The sequence below is a fragment of the Myotis myotis genome, unplaced genomic scaffold, assembly GCF_014108235.1.
Source record: "Myotis myotis isolate mMyoMyo1 unplaced genomic scaffold, mMyoMyo1.p scaffold_m19_p_3, whole genome shotgun sequence".
Lineage (NCBI taxonomy): Eukaryota > Metazoa > Chordata > Mammalia > Chiroptera > Vespertilionidae > Myotis > Myotis myotis.
Window position 1 is genome coordinate 80,437,258 of NW_023416335.1, and position 15,252 is coordinate 80,452,509.

The 15,252-nt window shown below is 43.8% G+C and overlaps 1 protein-coding gene across 1 annotated transcript in view; it reads right to left on the bottom strand.

Moving 5' to 3' along the window:
* VWA8 (von Willebrand factor A domain containing 8) overlaps window positions 1-15,252 on the bottom strand; it is a 403,894-nt gene that overhangs the window by 38,075 nt on the left and 350,567 nt on the right. The window contains exons 38-40 of the mRNA XM_036297783.1: window positions 12,910-13,018; window positions 8,037-8,193; window positions 1,828-1,936 (exon numbers count right to left, since the gene is read on the bottom strand). Coding sequence (XP_036153676.1) covers window positions 1,828-1,936; window positions 8,037-8,193; window positions 12,910-13,018 — 375 coding nt within the window. The remainder of the gene's footprint in view (window positions 1-1,827; window positions 1,937-8,036; window positions 8,194-12,909; window positions 13,019-15,252) is intronic.

A 15,252-nucleotide genomic window follows, 5' to 3' on the forward strand; every position in this document is an offset into this window, starting at 1 on the left:
TGATCTGGGGATGATGTTTGTAAAAGTAACTGTAGCATGGTACCCAATAAATGCCAATCTAGACATTTACTAATACCAGATGAGGATTCTGATCCCCTCAATCAAAAATGTATTCCTGCATCCCTTTCTAATACTGTGAATCCTCTAATGGCCCATTTGTCCACAGGGTAAAACCCAATGTAATTTGCCTGTTCTCACAGCATCCAGGGCCATTCCCGATCTGGTCGCCACGACTTCACCAGCCTTCTCCCCTGCCATTGCCTCCCACCTAACACACGTCTCCTTAGTCACCCTGAACAACCTGCACTCGCACACACTGTGCCTTGTCTGGAATGTTCTGACTCTCAAGCACTTGGGAAATTCCTTACCATCTTTCAAGAGTGAACTGAAGCATGACATTCTCCAAGAAGGCTTTCCTCATTCATCCCACAGCATTGTGCGCATACTTCTCTGCAGAATTTAGGAAGACGTTTGCTTATTTGTCTTCCTTAAGTTCCTTCTTTGAAGGCAGGGCCTATATTTTATTTTTCTAGCCCCAATGCCTGTTGTGCATGAAGAACTTAAGAAATGAATGAACGAACCACATTCATTCTTCAGTCTTAGAATAAGCACCATGTCCCGATACCCTCATCATTTTGGCTCTTATTTATCTATTGTCTTGCCCTGGTGCTCAGAGCCCACCTAGCGGCTGCCCTCAAGCCCAGAGCAATAGCACTTGTCACATAGGCGACTATAGAAGAAAATTCAACCATTCGATTGTATACATAGTTCATGTCTTCACACGGTTTATACAAAACCTTATGCTGTTTTATCCTAAATAACTGTATGCATATGGATTTTCTTAAAAGAGCAAATGTCTTAATTCTTACAGTCCCCAGAGTTTGAAATTAGGAATTTAGTTAATTATAAAGATCTTTCCTCTTCATTTCCTCTTGGAAATGATAGAATTTTTTCTAATCTCCTGATGCAGTTTAGATCTTTTAAAAAAAATGAGGCTTTCCCAGGGTTTTGAGTTAAGATGGTGGATTAAAACTGCATCAGAGAACTTCTAACCTCCAATACTTAGCAAATAATAAAAAAATACTCCCTCCCCATAAAGAACAATTACAAACTAGAACCAAAGAGGAAAAGGGTATAACTGAAGGTAAGCGACTTCAAACATTGCATGGAAAGGACAAAGAAGGTTCCAGAGTAGAGTGGAGAAGCATGTCATGGAGAAGCTCCCAACCCCGCCCCTTTCCCTGAAATGTCCAAATATCTTTGCTTAGGAAATATTGAAGCATCTTAATTGATATTTTTGGGGAAAATAGCAATGTTGAAATAGCAATATTTCGGGGAAACAGCAATAGTTCTGGGGCAACCAATTTGTAAACTGCAAAAAAAGTAGGCAATATGGGAGCAAGGGGAGAGCGGGGGTAGGTGAAGCCAGGAGGCATAGAGAAGTATAGCGTGGATGATCCAAAATGCTCCTCTGTCTCTCCAGTCAATGCCAGTGAGGTGATTTCTAGAAAGAGAGTTCCATCTGTGAATTCCTAGTAGAAGTGAGGTACACACAGATCTTCTATGTGGGGAATCAGGATGTATGATATCTTCTGGGGTTGCTGGTCAAGTTACTGATTCCTGGACAAGGGGAAAGTGAGATCAACTCTTTTTCCTTGGAGAACTCAACTAAGAAGCCATGGAATGGCCTACAGCTTTATGCAAACATTTTGGCATTAATTTTTTCCTGATTGGTTTATTAGGGTTTGGATAATTTTCTCTAATAGTTCCGGGATCAGTTCAGCTTTAGGCCCAGATTATTTTCTTGGCCCATAAATGGAAGATTACCTGTAAATTATCCAGGATGATCCGGAGGGAGTGCACCTGCCTTCGGACAGCACCTGAGAATCTTTCGTAAGTTGTGGCATCATATTCACTCATTTGGATCTCCTTCAGCCTGAAATCAAAGGGGGCAAAAAAGACAGCAGCTGATATCATGTGCATCGGTCTTTTAGTTCCATTCCTCTACTGCTAGAGCTGCGGCAAACTTCAGAAAGGGTATAACACAGCGGTTCTCAACCTGTGGGTCGCGACCCCTTTGGCAGTCGAATGACCCTTTCACAGGGGTCGCCTAAGACCATCCTGCATATCAGATATTTACATTACGATTCATAACAGTAGCAACACTACAGTTATGAAGTAGCAACGAAAATAATTTTATGGTTGGGGTCACAACATGAGGAACTGTATTTAAAGGGCCAGAAGGTTGAGAACCACTGGTATAACGGAAGGTAATCAAATTCAAACACTTCATGGGAAGGACACAGAACAGAGTGGAGAGGCATGTCATTGCTTCTCCAGGCTGCCTTTGAGGAGAAAAGCAAAAGGCAAGGGGTGACGTCTCCGCTAGGAGTATAAAAGGAGGAGAATGTCCAGTGGCGTGCTGGCAAATTGTTGACACGTCGCCCTCCAGGACAAAAAATAAAGTCATGCTTTGTAGTATTTGCTCATTTCTGTGGTGTAAATGCCATGATGGGTTTCAAGCTGCCAACAAGGGGTTCGCTAACACTGAGTTAGAAAGAAATGTGCACAGTTGGCTCTCACTCTGTTGCCATATCCCAAAGACGTGCCTCGATGCTGGCAGCGAGTCAGTTCATGTGGAGGCTCCTAGTTGCTTTGTAAGGCCAAGGACGTATATTTGGTTGACTAAGTTAATAGTTCAGGCCCAAAGAATGTGATTAATGTGCTGCTATGGGAAATACAAGAGTTTTCTGAAATTGCTAATGTACTTTTAATAGGATAATTGTATTTTAATATTGTGGCTTTGAAATCCCTCCCTCCCAGTACAGTGCTCCTTTTTACTGTTGTTCATCATTTGCCTCTGCTGTGGCCTGCCATGCATGAGGGGTTCCCCGAGCATCACGTGCCTGTGCCCGGAGCTCCCACACAGGTCCTTGTCACATTAGAGCCTTTCCCTGCCTCTCTGTCTACTAACTCCCACATACTCGTACTCCTCAAGACTCAAATCGATGATCAGCTGCTCTGGGAAGCTGTTCTGATTCCCCAGGTCTGTCTTCCATTGTTACTTCACACCATCACTATCAGAGCACTTACTACCTGCCCTTTCTCCCCACCAGCCTCTACGCTCTTTTAGGGAATGGCTGGGTCTTTCTCATCTTCCTATGTACAGCGACTGGCAGGGTACCTAGCGTATAATAGGTATTCAAGATAAACTGAAATGAATGACCAAAATAAAAATAAGACTCCGAATCATTAAAAATGCAGCATCTTAAACTAATCACACATAGAAGTTCATTCACCGAGAGAGCTTTCCTTAGGTTTTTATAGCATCATATTTATAATACACTAATTTGATTACACATTCCTAGAAGTTTCTATAAATGTAACGGGTGCTGACACTAGAGCACAGCACCATCTTCTAAACTGCTGCATGTAATTGCATTAGTGTGTGCACATGTGTGCAAAGTTGGAGGTATGGGTCCCAGGTGTGTAGCTGAAGCTGTTATCTAAAGTATATTTTTCTCACCTTGGGCTGCAGTGAGAATGAATGGTCTCTGTTCCTTCCTGGCAGGCCAACCTCAAGGGAGAATCCATCCATCGCAGGATAGAGTACTTACCAGAATCACAAAAGGTTAGGCCTAGACTGCCACAGGGAAGATTTGCAATCCCTGCCCTAACACCCAGCTGGGTTAGTTATCGCCAACTCAGGTTTCAAGACCCAGCTCGAAGGCCACCTCCTAAGGAATCTTGCTTGACCTCTCCAGTAACCTGATCACACCCCTTCACTGTCTTCCACAAATATCTGCTATAGAACCTATACATTTTATTGCCTTTAATAGCTATGTTTGTTTCCATCTGTCATGATGTTTTCAAACTTTATTTTCTACAATAAGAAATAAGCTTTAATAGACTGAAATACAGGATACACAAATGCATATGTGTGTGTTTTTAACTGAACCAAAAATTTAATAAAAAATGTTTATTGCATGTGATACACTCTGATATTCTCTTCTATTCCTCTGGGAGGAGAAATATGTCTTATTTTTTCTCTGAATCTGCAGTACCTAACGCAATGCCTGGCACACAGTGGCACGCAATAAAAGCTGTTACATAACACTTTGAAAAAACACTATCAAAAGAGAAATACCTGAAAGTTAAATAATATCTGAATGCTTATTTCCTGAGGTGACATGCCAAGGTGCCCTTCTAAATTTACTCTCTGTTCTGAAGAACAAAAACAAATATGTGTATAGGACTTGACCTCCTAACAACACTTCTCATGTTTAGTTTTGGCAATCTCTTAAACCTCTCTATACATTTTCATTAGATGTTATGTTTCAAGTATCAAGGTGGAGAGAAGCTGGGCACAATGAATATTACTGGATATGCTACCTACCACTTCATACCTAGGAGGCCAATATGCTTTTTCCCAAAGAAGAAAGATTAGAAAAAAAATTGTAGCCATAGCTTATCCTTAGCAGGGGGAAAATACACACACACACACACACACACACACACACACACACACAAACTCACACTCATTTCACACATACACTTACAGACATATACACACACACTAATTTCACACACATACTCACTTCATGCACACATTCACACACACACACACACACACACACACACACACACACACACACACCCCAAGGAAGGAGCCAGGAAGTTGGTCTTAGTAGAGAGATTGGAATTAGCTCACATAGGGCTACCTCTGGCACAACCACGTTGCACCCACAACATACCACATGCTGTTTTAATTCTGAAGAAATCTGGAATCATATCCCAGACTTTGTCAGCTTTCAGAAAGATCACCTACAAGGTATTCAAAAGTGATAACAAATTCTGAAAGATGAAGACTGAAGCAAGGAATGGGGAAAGGAAATGGGTAATTTTAGGCTCTGTATCAGACAAGCTGCCCAGTGCTAATACTCTCAAGCCCACAAAACTAGCTGAAAATAAGTCTTTCTGCTACTTTACGCCTGACCAAAACTGCAGGGCACAGCTGCTTCCCATCCTAGTAATCCATGTGGACTAACTGCACTCTGCTGGCACAGCATATTCTTACAGGGTATACTTATTGTTATGTAAGAGTCTGGGAATTTAAGTTTTCATTTTACTTTTTCGTGTAGGTCAGACTTAAATACTATAATTTTGGATCAATTATGAGAAAAGCAAACATAAGCTGAGATCCATAAGCTAACCTCCCTGTGTAAGCCTGATTAGTTTTGCAAATGGTAGTTGGTACAATTTCCATCCTAAATACTTTTCTAAACATGTAAAAGTACCTTACTGTCTATTTCATTCATGTTTTGTTGGTTAATATTTATGCTGTGCTTCATGCATGTCTTATGCTTCTCTACTTCTGTTATCTGTTCCTGTTCCTGAGTTAATAAATTTTGATATATAGGAACCGCTATCTAGATGAAATCCAGATGCAAGTGAGTGCTAACTCAATGCTGTGTTGATGATGTCAAGAACCCATCAGCTGTATTAGGCAATATGGTAGGCCTCTAGGCTGATGGATAGCTCTGTCTGTCTGTCTGATTTTAGCCAGACTCTCAGTTAAGTATTAAAGGGGGACACCATCACCTGTATGAAGGTGCACATTATTCATTCTACAAATATGAGTGTTTGCTGTGCATCAGGTTCTGGGCATAGGTCTGAGGATATATTATAGAACAAAACACTCTGCCCTCAAGGAACTTAGTCAGTGGAGAGGCAACTATTCACACAACTGATGATATACTGGGAGAGTGATAAGAAGTGTGAGAAAAGGGACAAAAGCATAAATGAGGACTTGACCTCATTCTGCATATGCCTACAGCTGCAAAATAGCTTTAAAACTATTTGAATTACTTTTTTGTAGACATACTAGTATTGTGTGTGTGTGTGTGTGTGTGTGTGTGTATGTATGTATGTTTCAGAGTCCTTATCTTTCAGAGATATACTTTTAAATATTTATGATGAAAAGACAGGATACTTTAGATTGGCTTCCAAATAATCCAGGGGTGGGCACTGAGAGTAAAGCCAGACTTTTCTTCTTAAAGTTGGTCCATGGGGTTCATTATATGTGAACCTACTTTTGCCTCACCCTGTACGTTTCTCTCTAGTTTTGTTTATGTTTGAAAGTTCCATAATAAAAAGTTAAAGAAAAATCTTTAACAGCACTAACTTGAATACTCATCAAATGGGAGAATTTACTGTGTGAAAGTAGAAAGCAACAGTGTTTCCCCTCTGTATTTTGCTATACCCTGACTTTCTCAGGGTCCCCATGTGTTTTTATTTCTTCCTCTCCATCTCATACCCTTGCCCACCTCCTGTCTCTCAACCACTTCATGCTGTTCTCTTTCACCTGGGCTTAGAGACTCTCCACAACACTGTGTAAAGGTGGATGGTTTTCTCACTCCTTTCCCACTTTCTCTCTTACATCCTCTAAATTTAGTTGTGTTTTGTCACAGATGCTCCTTGACCTCTTTCACCTGTGGGGCAATGGCCCTAACAGAATCAGGTTCTTTAACCCCATTATAGGAATCGGAACAGGGGCTGGATACTTGTGCCCACGCACTTGCTAAAAGCCTTTCTGCCTCCCCATGAACTACTCGTGTGCCAGAGCATCTAACCCATCTGTGCACTTATTCAGAAACGGAGACTGGATATTTACTTGTGAGGTCCTGAGCGTGGCAACAATAGAAGCTCATTCGTTTGGGGAGGGGAGGGGAGAATGTTGCATATCTAGTTGTTTGGATCCTTCCCTAAATGGATATCATTTATATGAAATGTACAGTAATATCTTAATTCCAACAAGACCTTTCCTTACAGTATTTTTTCCACTTTTTGTTTTGGTAAGTTTAAACTGCTTGCATTCCTAACATAGTTATCTGTCCTCACCACCTCCCTGGGAAGCAGGGAGAGGAAGCCACCTATCTCCAGAAGAGCAAATTCAGGCGGTGAGGATAGATGGCTGTTCAAGGTCACCAGGAAAGCCAGCACATTTGCCTTATCCACCTGTACAGAGGCTCCTAAGGCTTGCAGGCTTTCCTGAGGGTGTGGCAGGAGGAACCTGCATGCTTATCCCCATTGTTTTGCTCTGTTTACTTGCAGGATGTGTAAGCACAGCATGTGATCTAATACCAGATGTTCTACGTGGAGGAACTTCATAGATCACATACACTTGAGCATGCTTTTTTCTGAACGGCAGCCAGCTCCTTTCATTGGGCGCAACCTGAATCTACCTCCCAAGGCACCACGGGTCCCCTCAGTCCTGAGGGAGACACCGCCGCTCCTCTGGCATTTTCCACTTTTAGCTGAAGAGCATCATGAGGCTTCTTCTCATTTTTTTAGATGGTTCTGATCAAATGGCCCAGATGGTTCCAGATCGTCTGAAAGCCCAGGTTCTTCAGCCCTGATTTTAAGGCCTCCACCGACAGGGCCTCCCGTTCAACTTCACTCCCTGACCCCCAGCTGGTGCCTTTAACCCAGAGAGGACAGTATGCTCACCCCACGGGTGCTTCTGCCCATTTGGCTTTCCCTTCCTGGAATGTCCCAATCCTGGCTGAGCTCCTGCCCTAACTCCCAATAGCCCACTGAGCTGTCCTCTGCACAGCCAGGGGGCAGAGTCTCCTACCACGTGGCTGCAGCACTCACAGGAGTGAGTGTGAGGGTGTGTGATCGTCCTGCTCCACATACATCCCCAAGATCCCTGTGTGGCCTAGAACAGATGTGGATGGAGTGATTTGAACTTTAATTTCTCTTAAGAAAAATATCTTTGGTTTTACTTCCTAATGTGCTCAGTTCCATCTTCTACACAGTCATAGGTAATCAATACATTTAAGAGCCTGAGTAGAAAGAATGGGGAGTTATGCTCACGTGGCTGTGTCCATTAGGAAGGGGGAAGCTGTGGATTTGTTTGTGGTTCAAGTGGCCGCATGAGGTGGAGATCCACACACATCTGGGTCGGTTCAGGGTCCATTATGACATTTCAACACAGTGGCCAGCGCTGCCCTGAAGGGACCGGGCCCACTCACCTCTGCCGAAACGCTTTCTGGCCCATCTCTCTCGCAGCTCTCTTCACCTCCTCGGGAACCGCGTCCTTTTCGGCCTCAGAGACCTGGTACACTGTGTGGCCTGCGTCCAGCCGGTAAGGACCTCCTTTGCCACCCAGACCTGCAGTGTCTCTTCCCCCTAGAAGGAAGCCATGGAAGCTCAGGTTGTTTCTCTGATCCAGGCCACCAATCAAGTCAGGCCATAATTCCAGGCAGTCCCATGAAGCATATTAACTGTACTCATCTCATAACTAAGTATTCAAATGACCTTCTTTTAGAAACAAAGGGTGCCCCACCCCTGCTCCAGATGCTTCTCCATTTCCCCAGCCAGGCAGATCTTACCCACATTTCAAGGCCCAGTCCAAATTCCAGGTCATGCCATCTGATGACTCTGCCTCACAAGGACCAATGCTCCTGTGTACTCACTATTCGTTAACCTTTTTTCACCAACTATACGATGGATTGTCATAGTTTATATCTCATAGTAAATCTGCACTTACAAGAGTGACTTTGAATATAAAAAATTCTTAGTATATATTAATTAAATGAACAACTTTTTTTCCCTCATGTTACCTTACTTGTCCTTAAAATAAGAAAGACAACTAGGGTATAGAAACCATTTCATATGTTTAGAAAATGATAAAAGTGATGCACAGAGAGGTTAAGAGACTTGTTTACAGTTTCATATCAGTGGCTTCGCCAAGATTAGAAACCAATCATTATACCAACTTTGAGTTCTAGCCTAGAGTACTACACAACAGATAAGCACTACCAGCTTTAGAACAGTTTACAATACAAACCCAGTTTACATGCTTGTAAGTGTGCATTAGGTAATATTGCCCAGACTGTTTACCATGTAGATATAAATTAAATGCCTAGAAGACTAGGTAGGTAAATATAAGAAGTGGTAAGAACTTTGGCTAACTAGAGGACTTGCTTTGTCTAAATACATTCAAATTCAAATTATTTTTAAAAACTACATAAACCTAAAGAATACATATATTGACCAAGATTTGGTCTCTGGGCTACCAGTTTATTACCCTAGTTTTATAATTATTAAAATATTAGTAATCGGTTTCTTTGGTTCATTCACACATAATGTGGGAAATCAGAAGAGAATCCAATATTGGAGGGGCAGCATAATATAACACAGTATATTAGTATTATATAATACTAGAGGCCTGGTGCACAAAAATTTGTGCACTCGGGGGGAAGAGGGGGTCCCTCAGCCAGGCCTGTGCCCTCTCGCAGTCTGGGACCCCTTGGGACATAACACCCTGATGGCTTAGGCCTGCTCCCAGGTGGCAGAGGGCAGGCCCAATCCCTAGGTGCAGCCCCTGGTCAGGCTCAGAGCAGGGCTGATTGGGGAGTTGGGGCGCCGCCCCTGTCATGCACAGAGCAGGGCGGATTGGGAGGTTGCGATGCCACCCTCAGTCACGCTCAGGGTAGGGCTGATTGGGGGTGGGGGCACCGCCCCCTGTCACACTCAAGGCAGGGTCAATGGGGAGGTTGTGGCGCCACCCCCCGTCACGCACAGAGCACGGCCAATCGGGGTTGGGGCGCTGCCCCCTGTCACGCACAGAGCAGGGCCCATCAGGGGGTTGAGGAGCTCCCCCCTGTCACTCACAGAATAGGGCTGATAGGGGAGTTGGGGCACTGCCCCCTGTCACACACAGAGCAGGGCAGATCAGGGGGTTGGGGCGCTGCACCCTGTCACACTCAGGGCAGGGCCGATGGGGAGGTTATGGCTCTACCCCGTCACACACAGAGCAGGGCCCGTAGGGGGTGGGGGGTGTTGGGGCGCCGCACCCTGTCACACACAGAGCAGGGCCGATCAGGGGGTTGGGGCACCACAGCCTGTCACACACAGAGCCGCAGGGCAATCAGGGGGTTGGGGAGCTCCCCCCTATCAGGCACAGAGCAGGGCCGATCAGGGGGTTGGGGCGCCTTCCCCTGTCATGAACAGAGCAGGGTGGATAGGGAGGTTGTGGCCCCGTCCCCTGTCACAGAGCCGCAGGGCAATCAGGGGGTTTGGGCGCTGCCCCCTGTCACGCTGATCCCGGTGCTGGGAGGCATATTACCCTTTTACTATATAGAGGCCTGGTGCATAGGTGGGGGCCGGCTGGTTTGCCCTGAAGGGTGTCCTGGATCAGGGTGGGGGTCCCCACTGGGGTGCCTGGACAGTCTGGGTGAGGGGCTGAGGGCTGTTTTCAGGCTGGCGGGTGACTGAAGCTCCCAACCGCTCCTTTTTTTCTTTTTTTCTTTATTTTTTATTCTGGGCCAGCTTTAGCTCTGAGGCTCCAGCTCTTAGGTCTCCGCTGCTGAAAGCAGGTTTCTGGCCTTTGTTTACCTTCTGTATTTGAAACAATGTTGCGATCCTGCTGGCTGAAGCCCGGCGACTAAAGCAGGTTTCTGGGGTTTTGTTTAGCTTCTATATTTGTAACATAGTTGCTTAGAGTTGCAGCTCAGAGGCCGGCAGCGGCAGGCGGGGAACATTGGAGTCCTCCGTCACTGAAGCAAGCAAGCCTCATGTTAGTTTCAAGCTGCCTGGCTGCCGGCCGCCATCTTGGCTGGCAGTTAATTTGCATATCACCCTGATTAGCCAATGGGAAGGGTAGCGGTCGTACACCAATTACCATGTTTCTCTTTTATTAGATAGGATTGTATTGTACAGTTAAGCCAGACTGCCTGAGTTTGAATCCTCGCTATGTACTAGTGAGGTTTCCGTGAGGGACATTCCTTACTTCTCTGTGTCTCAGTGTCTTCTTCTGTAAAATGGGGTTGCTAATATCATTTACTTCATGGGACTGCCATAAGGCTAAAATGCTTAGAACTGTGTTTGGCACAAAGTAAGAGCTATATAATAAATGACTGATCTCATTATTATCATTTAGGTAACTTCCAGTCACATAAATGAGGTCAATTCTAAGTTCATAAATGGAAAATTTGAAAGCTTTTAGGCTTTGGTGAAATTATGTCACATTTTTATTTTCTCCATTGGAGCCTTGATTGGTGTAGTAAGTCAAAGCAAGAACTCAGCATGTACTGCTTTTCTTGTCAAAGTCCAGGTAGGCCATTTCCTTCTGGGAAATACCATAAGAACAGCCCATTAATTATAGTAATTTTACCCTTTGGTTCTAGCACATCTTATTTCCTTCTTATTTAGATATTGGTGGTGGAAAATTCCTTCTTGGATGTGTGTTATTCCGGCTCTCACGCATGGATAGCTATAGACGGAGGGGAGCAGTTACTGGACAATGACAATGAGCTACAGAGGAGGAAAAGCTTTTATGTGACCCGACTCCTTTCGCACAGGAGGTTCTCCTTAGGAATGGGTGGATCATGAATCACAGCTGAAAACTTCCTAGGTGCTGAGGTGACATCATTTTTTGAGGAAAGAACCCACAACTGTTTGGAGATGGTGTGAGTGATGGTCAGCATGAGTCACATGGTCCTTCAGGCAAGTCATACTGGTGGAGAGGGCATGAGGGGAGAGTTCTTCATAATCTCCACTTCTAGGAACCTTTGATTTGTACTAATCAAATAAGAAAAGCTTGCAGGAGGTTCTAGACTTCACATAATCTTGAAGCTAACAGTGAATATCCTAAGTCAGTTCAGAGAGAAGTAGAAAATGGGCCAGGGAGGGGCTTTGATGACAAAAAAAGGAATCAAATGACTTGCTGGGTCAGAGGTAAGTTCAATATTTGAGAACTCTGAGGGAAAAGAATGAAAGAGAGAAAAAGAATCTGGAGCAAAGGAGCCTTGAAAATTGAAAAAGAAAGACTGTGTGAAGCAAAAGCAGGCTCTCTAGTCCAGACAAATATGTGAGGTAGTAGATTCAAATTGAATAACAAGTAAGAGCCTCCACTTCAGAGCAGCCAGCAGCTGGGAAACCTACATCTGGCCAGCTCATTCTGCAGTGCATTCCATATGGATTCAATATGGCAGGTTTGAACTAATTTCCAGATCAGAGGGCATTTCTAAAAATATCCTTTCTTTAGAGCTGATGCTTGATGAATAAACAGAGCAGGCAGCAAGTCCACAGGCCTACTTGATAGCACATTGTCCCAGCACAGAAACCATTTCCTCCTGAGGCTGTCAAGGCCAAGAGGCACAGACCATCCTAAGGGAAGGCCAAGTTCGCAGCCCTTGCCAGCACTGCTCAGACCGAGATAAGATCAGAGAGTGCGCACATAGTCTGGCTGGATTCCCGTGGCCCAGCAGATGTGTCTGCTCCAGCTGTCTGGGAAGAAAGAGGAAGACAGCAGCCATGGGAACAATGCTCTCCTCAGGCAGCCAAGAGGAAGGAACGGACCCCAGCCATCAGTTCAAACTGCAACCAACTCTCTTATCTCAAAATCCTGCATCCTCGTACTTACTTCTGAGACATGGAAGAGAAGCACCATTTCTTTTCCAAGTCAGTTAGTCAAGAAAGGATTTATTATAGATTTCTGGCATGATTCCAAGGGCAGGGAACTTTAAAAAAGGGATTAACACTTTTAATGAATACATTCTTCATGCCAGGCCCTGAGCTCAGTGCTTTACAATCATATTCTCATTTAATTCTCACCACAACCTTGTTAGGCAGTTAATATTTCCCCCCCTTTACTGATGAAGCAGCTCTGGGTCCAAATGGCCTCAGGTCATAGCGTAGCAGAGTCTGTGGGACTCCAAACGGCAGGGTTTTTCCATGTTTTGATGCTGGGTTGGGACACAGGGCAAGGCTACGATCCCACTGGCTAATGGGAGACAGAAGAGGCGCTGGTCCCCAAGCCTCCCTAGGAGGGCTGCACTGTCTACGTGGGGTTGTGAAGTCTCAGGAAACCAGACCCAAGGGGATGCCAGTGCCACCAACCTGTTCCGCCAGCCCACGTATTGCCGCCCATGTGGGGCATGTTGTCAGGGTCTTCCTTCCCATGTTTAGGAGAGCTCACATCTTCACCACTATCTCTGTTGATTGTTACCTAAAAATGAAGAATTGAGATCTTATCACTATCCCATGACCAACACCAAAACTACAGGGCAGATAGAAGAATTCGTTTTTCCCAAGTCCTTAAGGTATCCCATAACCTAAGGCCATAAGGCACAAAAGATACTGTGAGTATCCGGCAAAAATCTCATCAGATTTAACCTCCATTGTGTTGGGAAGGAGACAAATTGAAAAGAAAAAAAAAAATTTTTTTTTTTTTTTTTTTTTAAGAAAAGCATTTACACAAGGAACAAGATCTACCAGAAGCAGGGAAAATGGTCTCACCAGACTGCCTCTCTCCCAGAGTTTAGAAGGAACACTGCCTACCTATTCCTGCTGAGTCACAACAGATATACATTAACCTATTTAATTTCTAAAGAAATCTCATTCTCTGGAAAATGTCATTTCATATAAAATAAACAGAAAATACCCAAGAAAATGTCATCTATTGTGCTTCAGTGATATAGGCTGTATACACAGACACTAAAAAACAGTGTATTTATTTTCTGGATCCACTCTAATTTTATTATGGTATTTTGTACTTTCCCTAATTCATCTCAATTTTAAAATTGGATTTACTATTCCTACAATTCAAACAGAATATGTAGCACCTTAGCCTTCCACTGTGAGAGCCTGTGGCTTCTTAGTCCCTAATTTCATTCAGCACAGATTTACCAAAAGGACTGATAACCTCACGGGAATTCCAATCCTGTGGGCAGTTCAGGAGATATTACTCCACAATAAAATGAACTGAAGCAGTTACATTTCATGTACCCTATTAGCCTGTTCCCAAAAACAATGATTTTCAGGGCAGACCTGATCAGATGTTCATTTATTTGTTCAAATAAGACTCACAGAAAAATGTACTGGCAGGACATCATGCAAAGTTCCATCTATACTAATAAAAGGTTAATATGCTATTTAGACCGAACATCTTCTGGACATCCTTCCAGACAAAGCCATGGTGGCGGGGGCCGAGGGAGAGGAGGTTAGGGGCAATCAGGCCGGCAGGGGAGAGCAGTTGGGAGTGATCAGGCTGGCAGGGGAGCAGTTAGGGGGTGATCAGGCAGGCAGGCAGAGGCAGTTAAGGGCAATCAGGCTGGCAGGCAGAGGTGGTTAGGGGCAAGCAGGCAGGCAGGCAGGCAGGCGAGTGGTTAGGAGCCAGCAGTCCAGATTGTAAGAGGGATGTTCCCTGAGTGGTCCTGTATTGGAGAGGGTTCAGGCTTGGTTGAGGGACCACCCCCCCCCCCCCACCGTGCACGAATTTCATGCGCCAGACCTCTAGTGGGGTCCATAAAAGCCAGGGAGGATTGGTCTGCCCTCAAACTGTTTACAGTGAGGCAGGAGAGGTTGCAAATGGACCTGGAGTATGAGGCCAGAGCAGTCTTTATAGGTGACCCAGTCATTGTTAGGACTTTCATTCTGGATGTTAAGATTAATGAAGGCATGTAGGTAATTTAAGGTCTTCACAAATAAAATGGCTATAAAGAATGAATTCAACGTAACTTCCATTGTCTTATAGCCAGATGAGTTCATTTCAAATGTTATGACATTGTAAAGAGATTTCAATTAACTGGATCTTTCTGCCAATAGCTTTGGCAGCATTAACAGAATTTTTGCCATAACCTCAGAATACTTTAAGAAAATTTGCCAGCCAGGACATGACAATTGATATGAATTCCACACACATAATCATGCTCTAAAAATGGGTGAACGCAATTTTTTCTTCTTTTTAAAAATTAAACTATGCAGAGTAGTTAGCAACATTTAGAGAACAAATAAACATTTAAAATACTTTCCCCAAAACTTGCCACCATTTTCCAACTTGTCCATAGGTAATGTAATAAGTAATAAATTAAAATATGTACACTGACTACAAGAATTCTAAACCAGCACTAACCAATAACGTTTTCTGTGTTGATGTCCGTGTTTATACCCATAGGATCTAATATAGTAGTTACTGAGTATTTGAGGACCTGAAATTTAAATTATATTTAATTAAGTAAAATTTCATTTTAAATACTCACACATGGCTAGTGGCTATCTCATTGGACAGTAAAGCACAAGGACAAGCTTGTCTCAGCCCTGGAGATACTATTTGGAGATTTTGGTAACATCTTGTAGATGTTCTCCATGAGAAATTAGAAAAACAAGAAACAATTCAAAAGTGGGATAGTTATATTGTTGCTAATTTCAGAAATCTATCCCCTCCTCCCACTACCAGAGCAG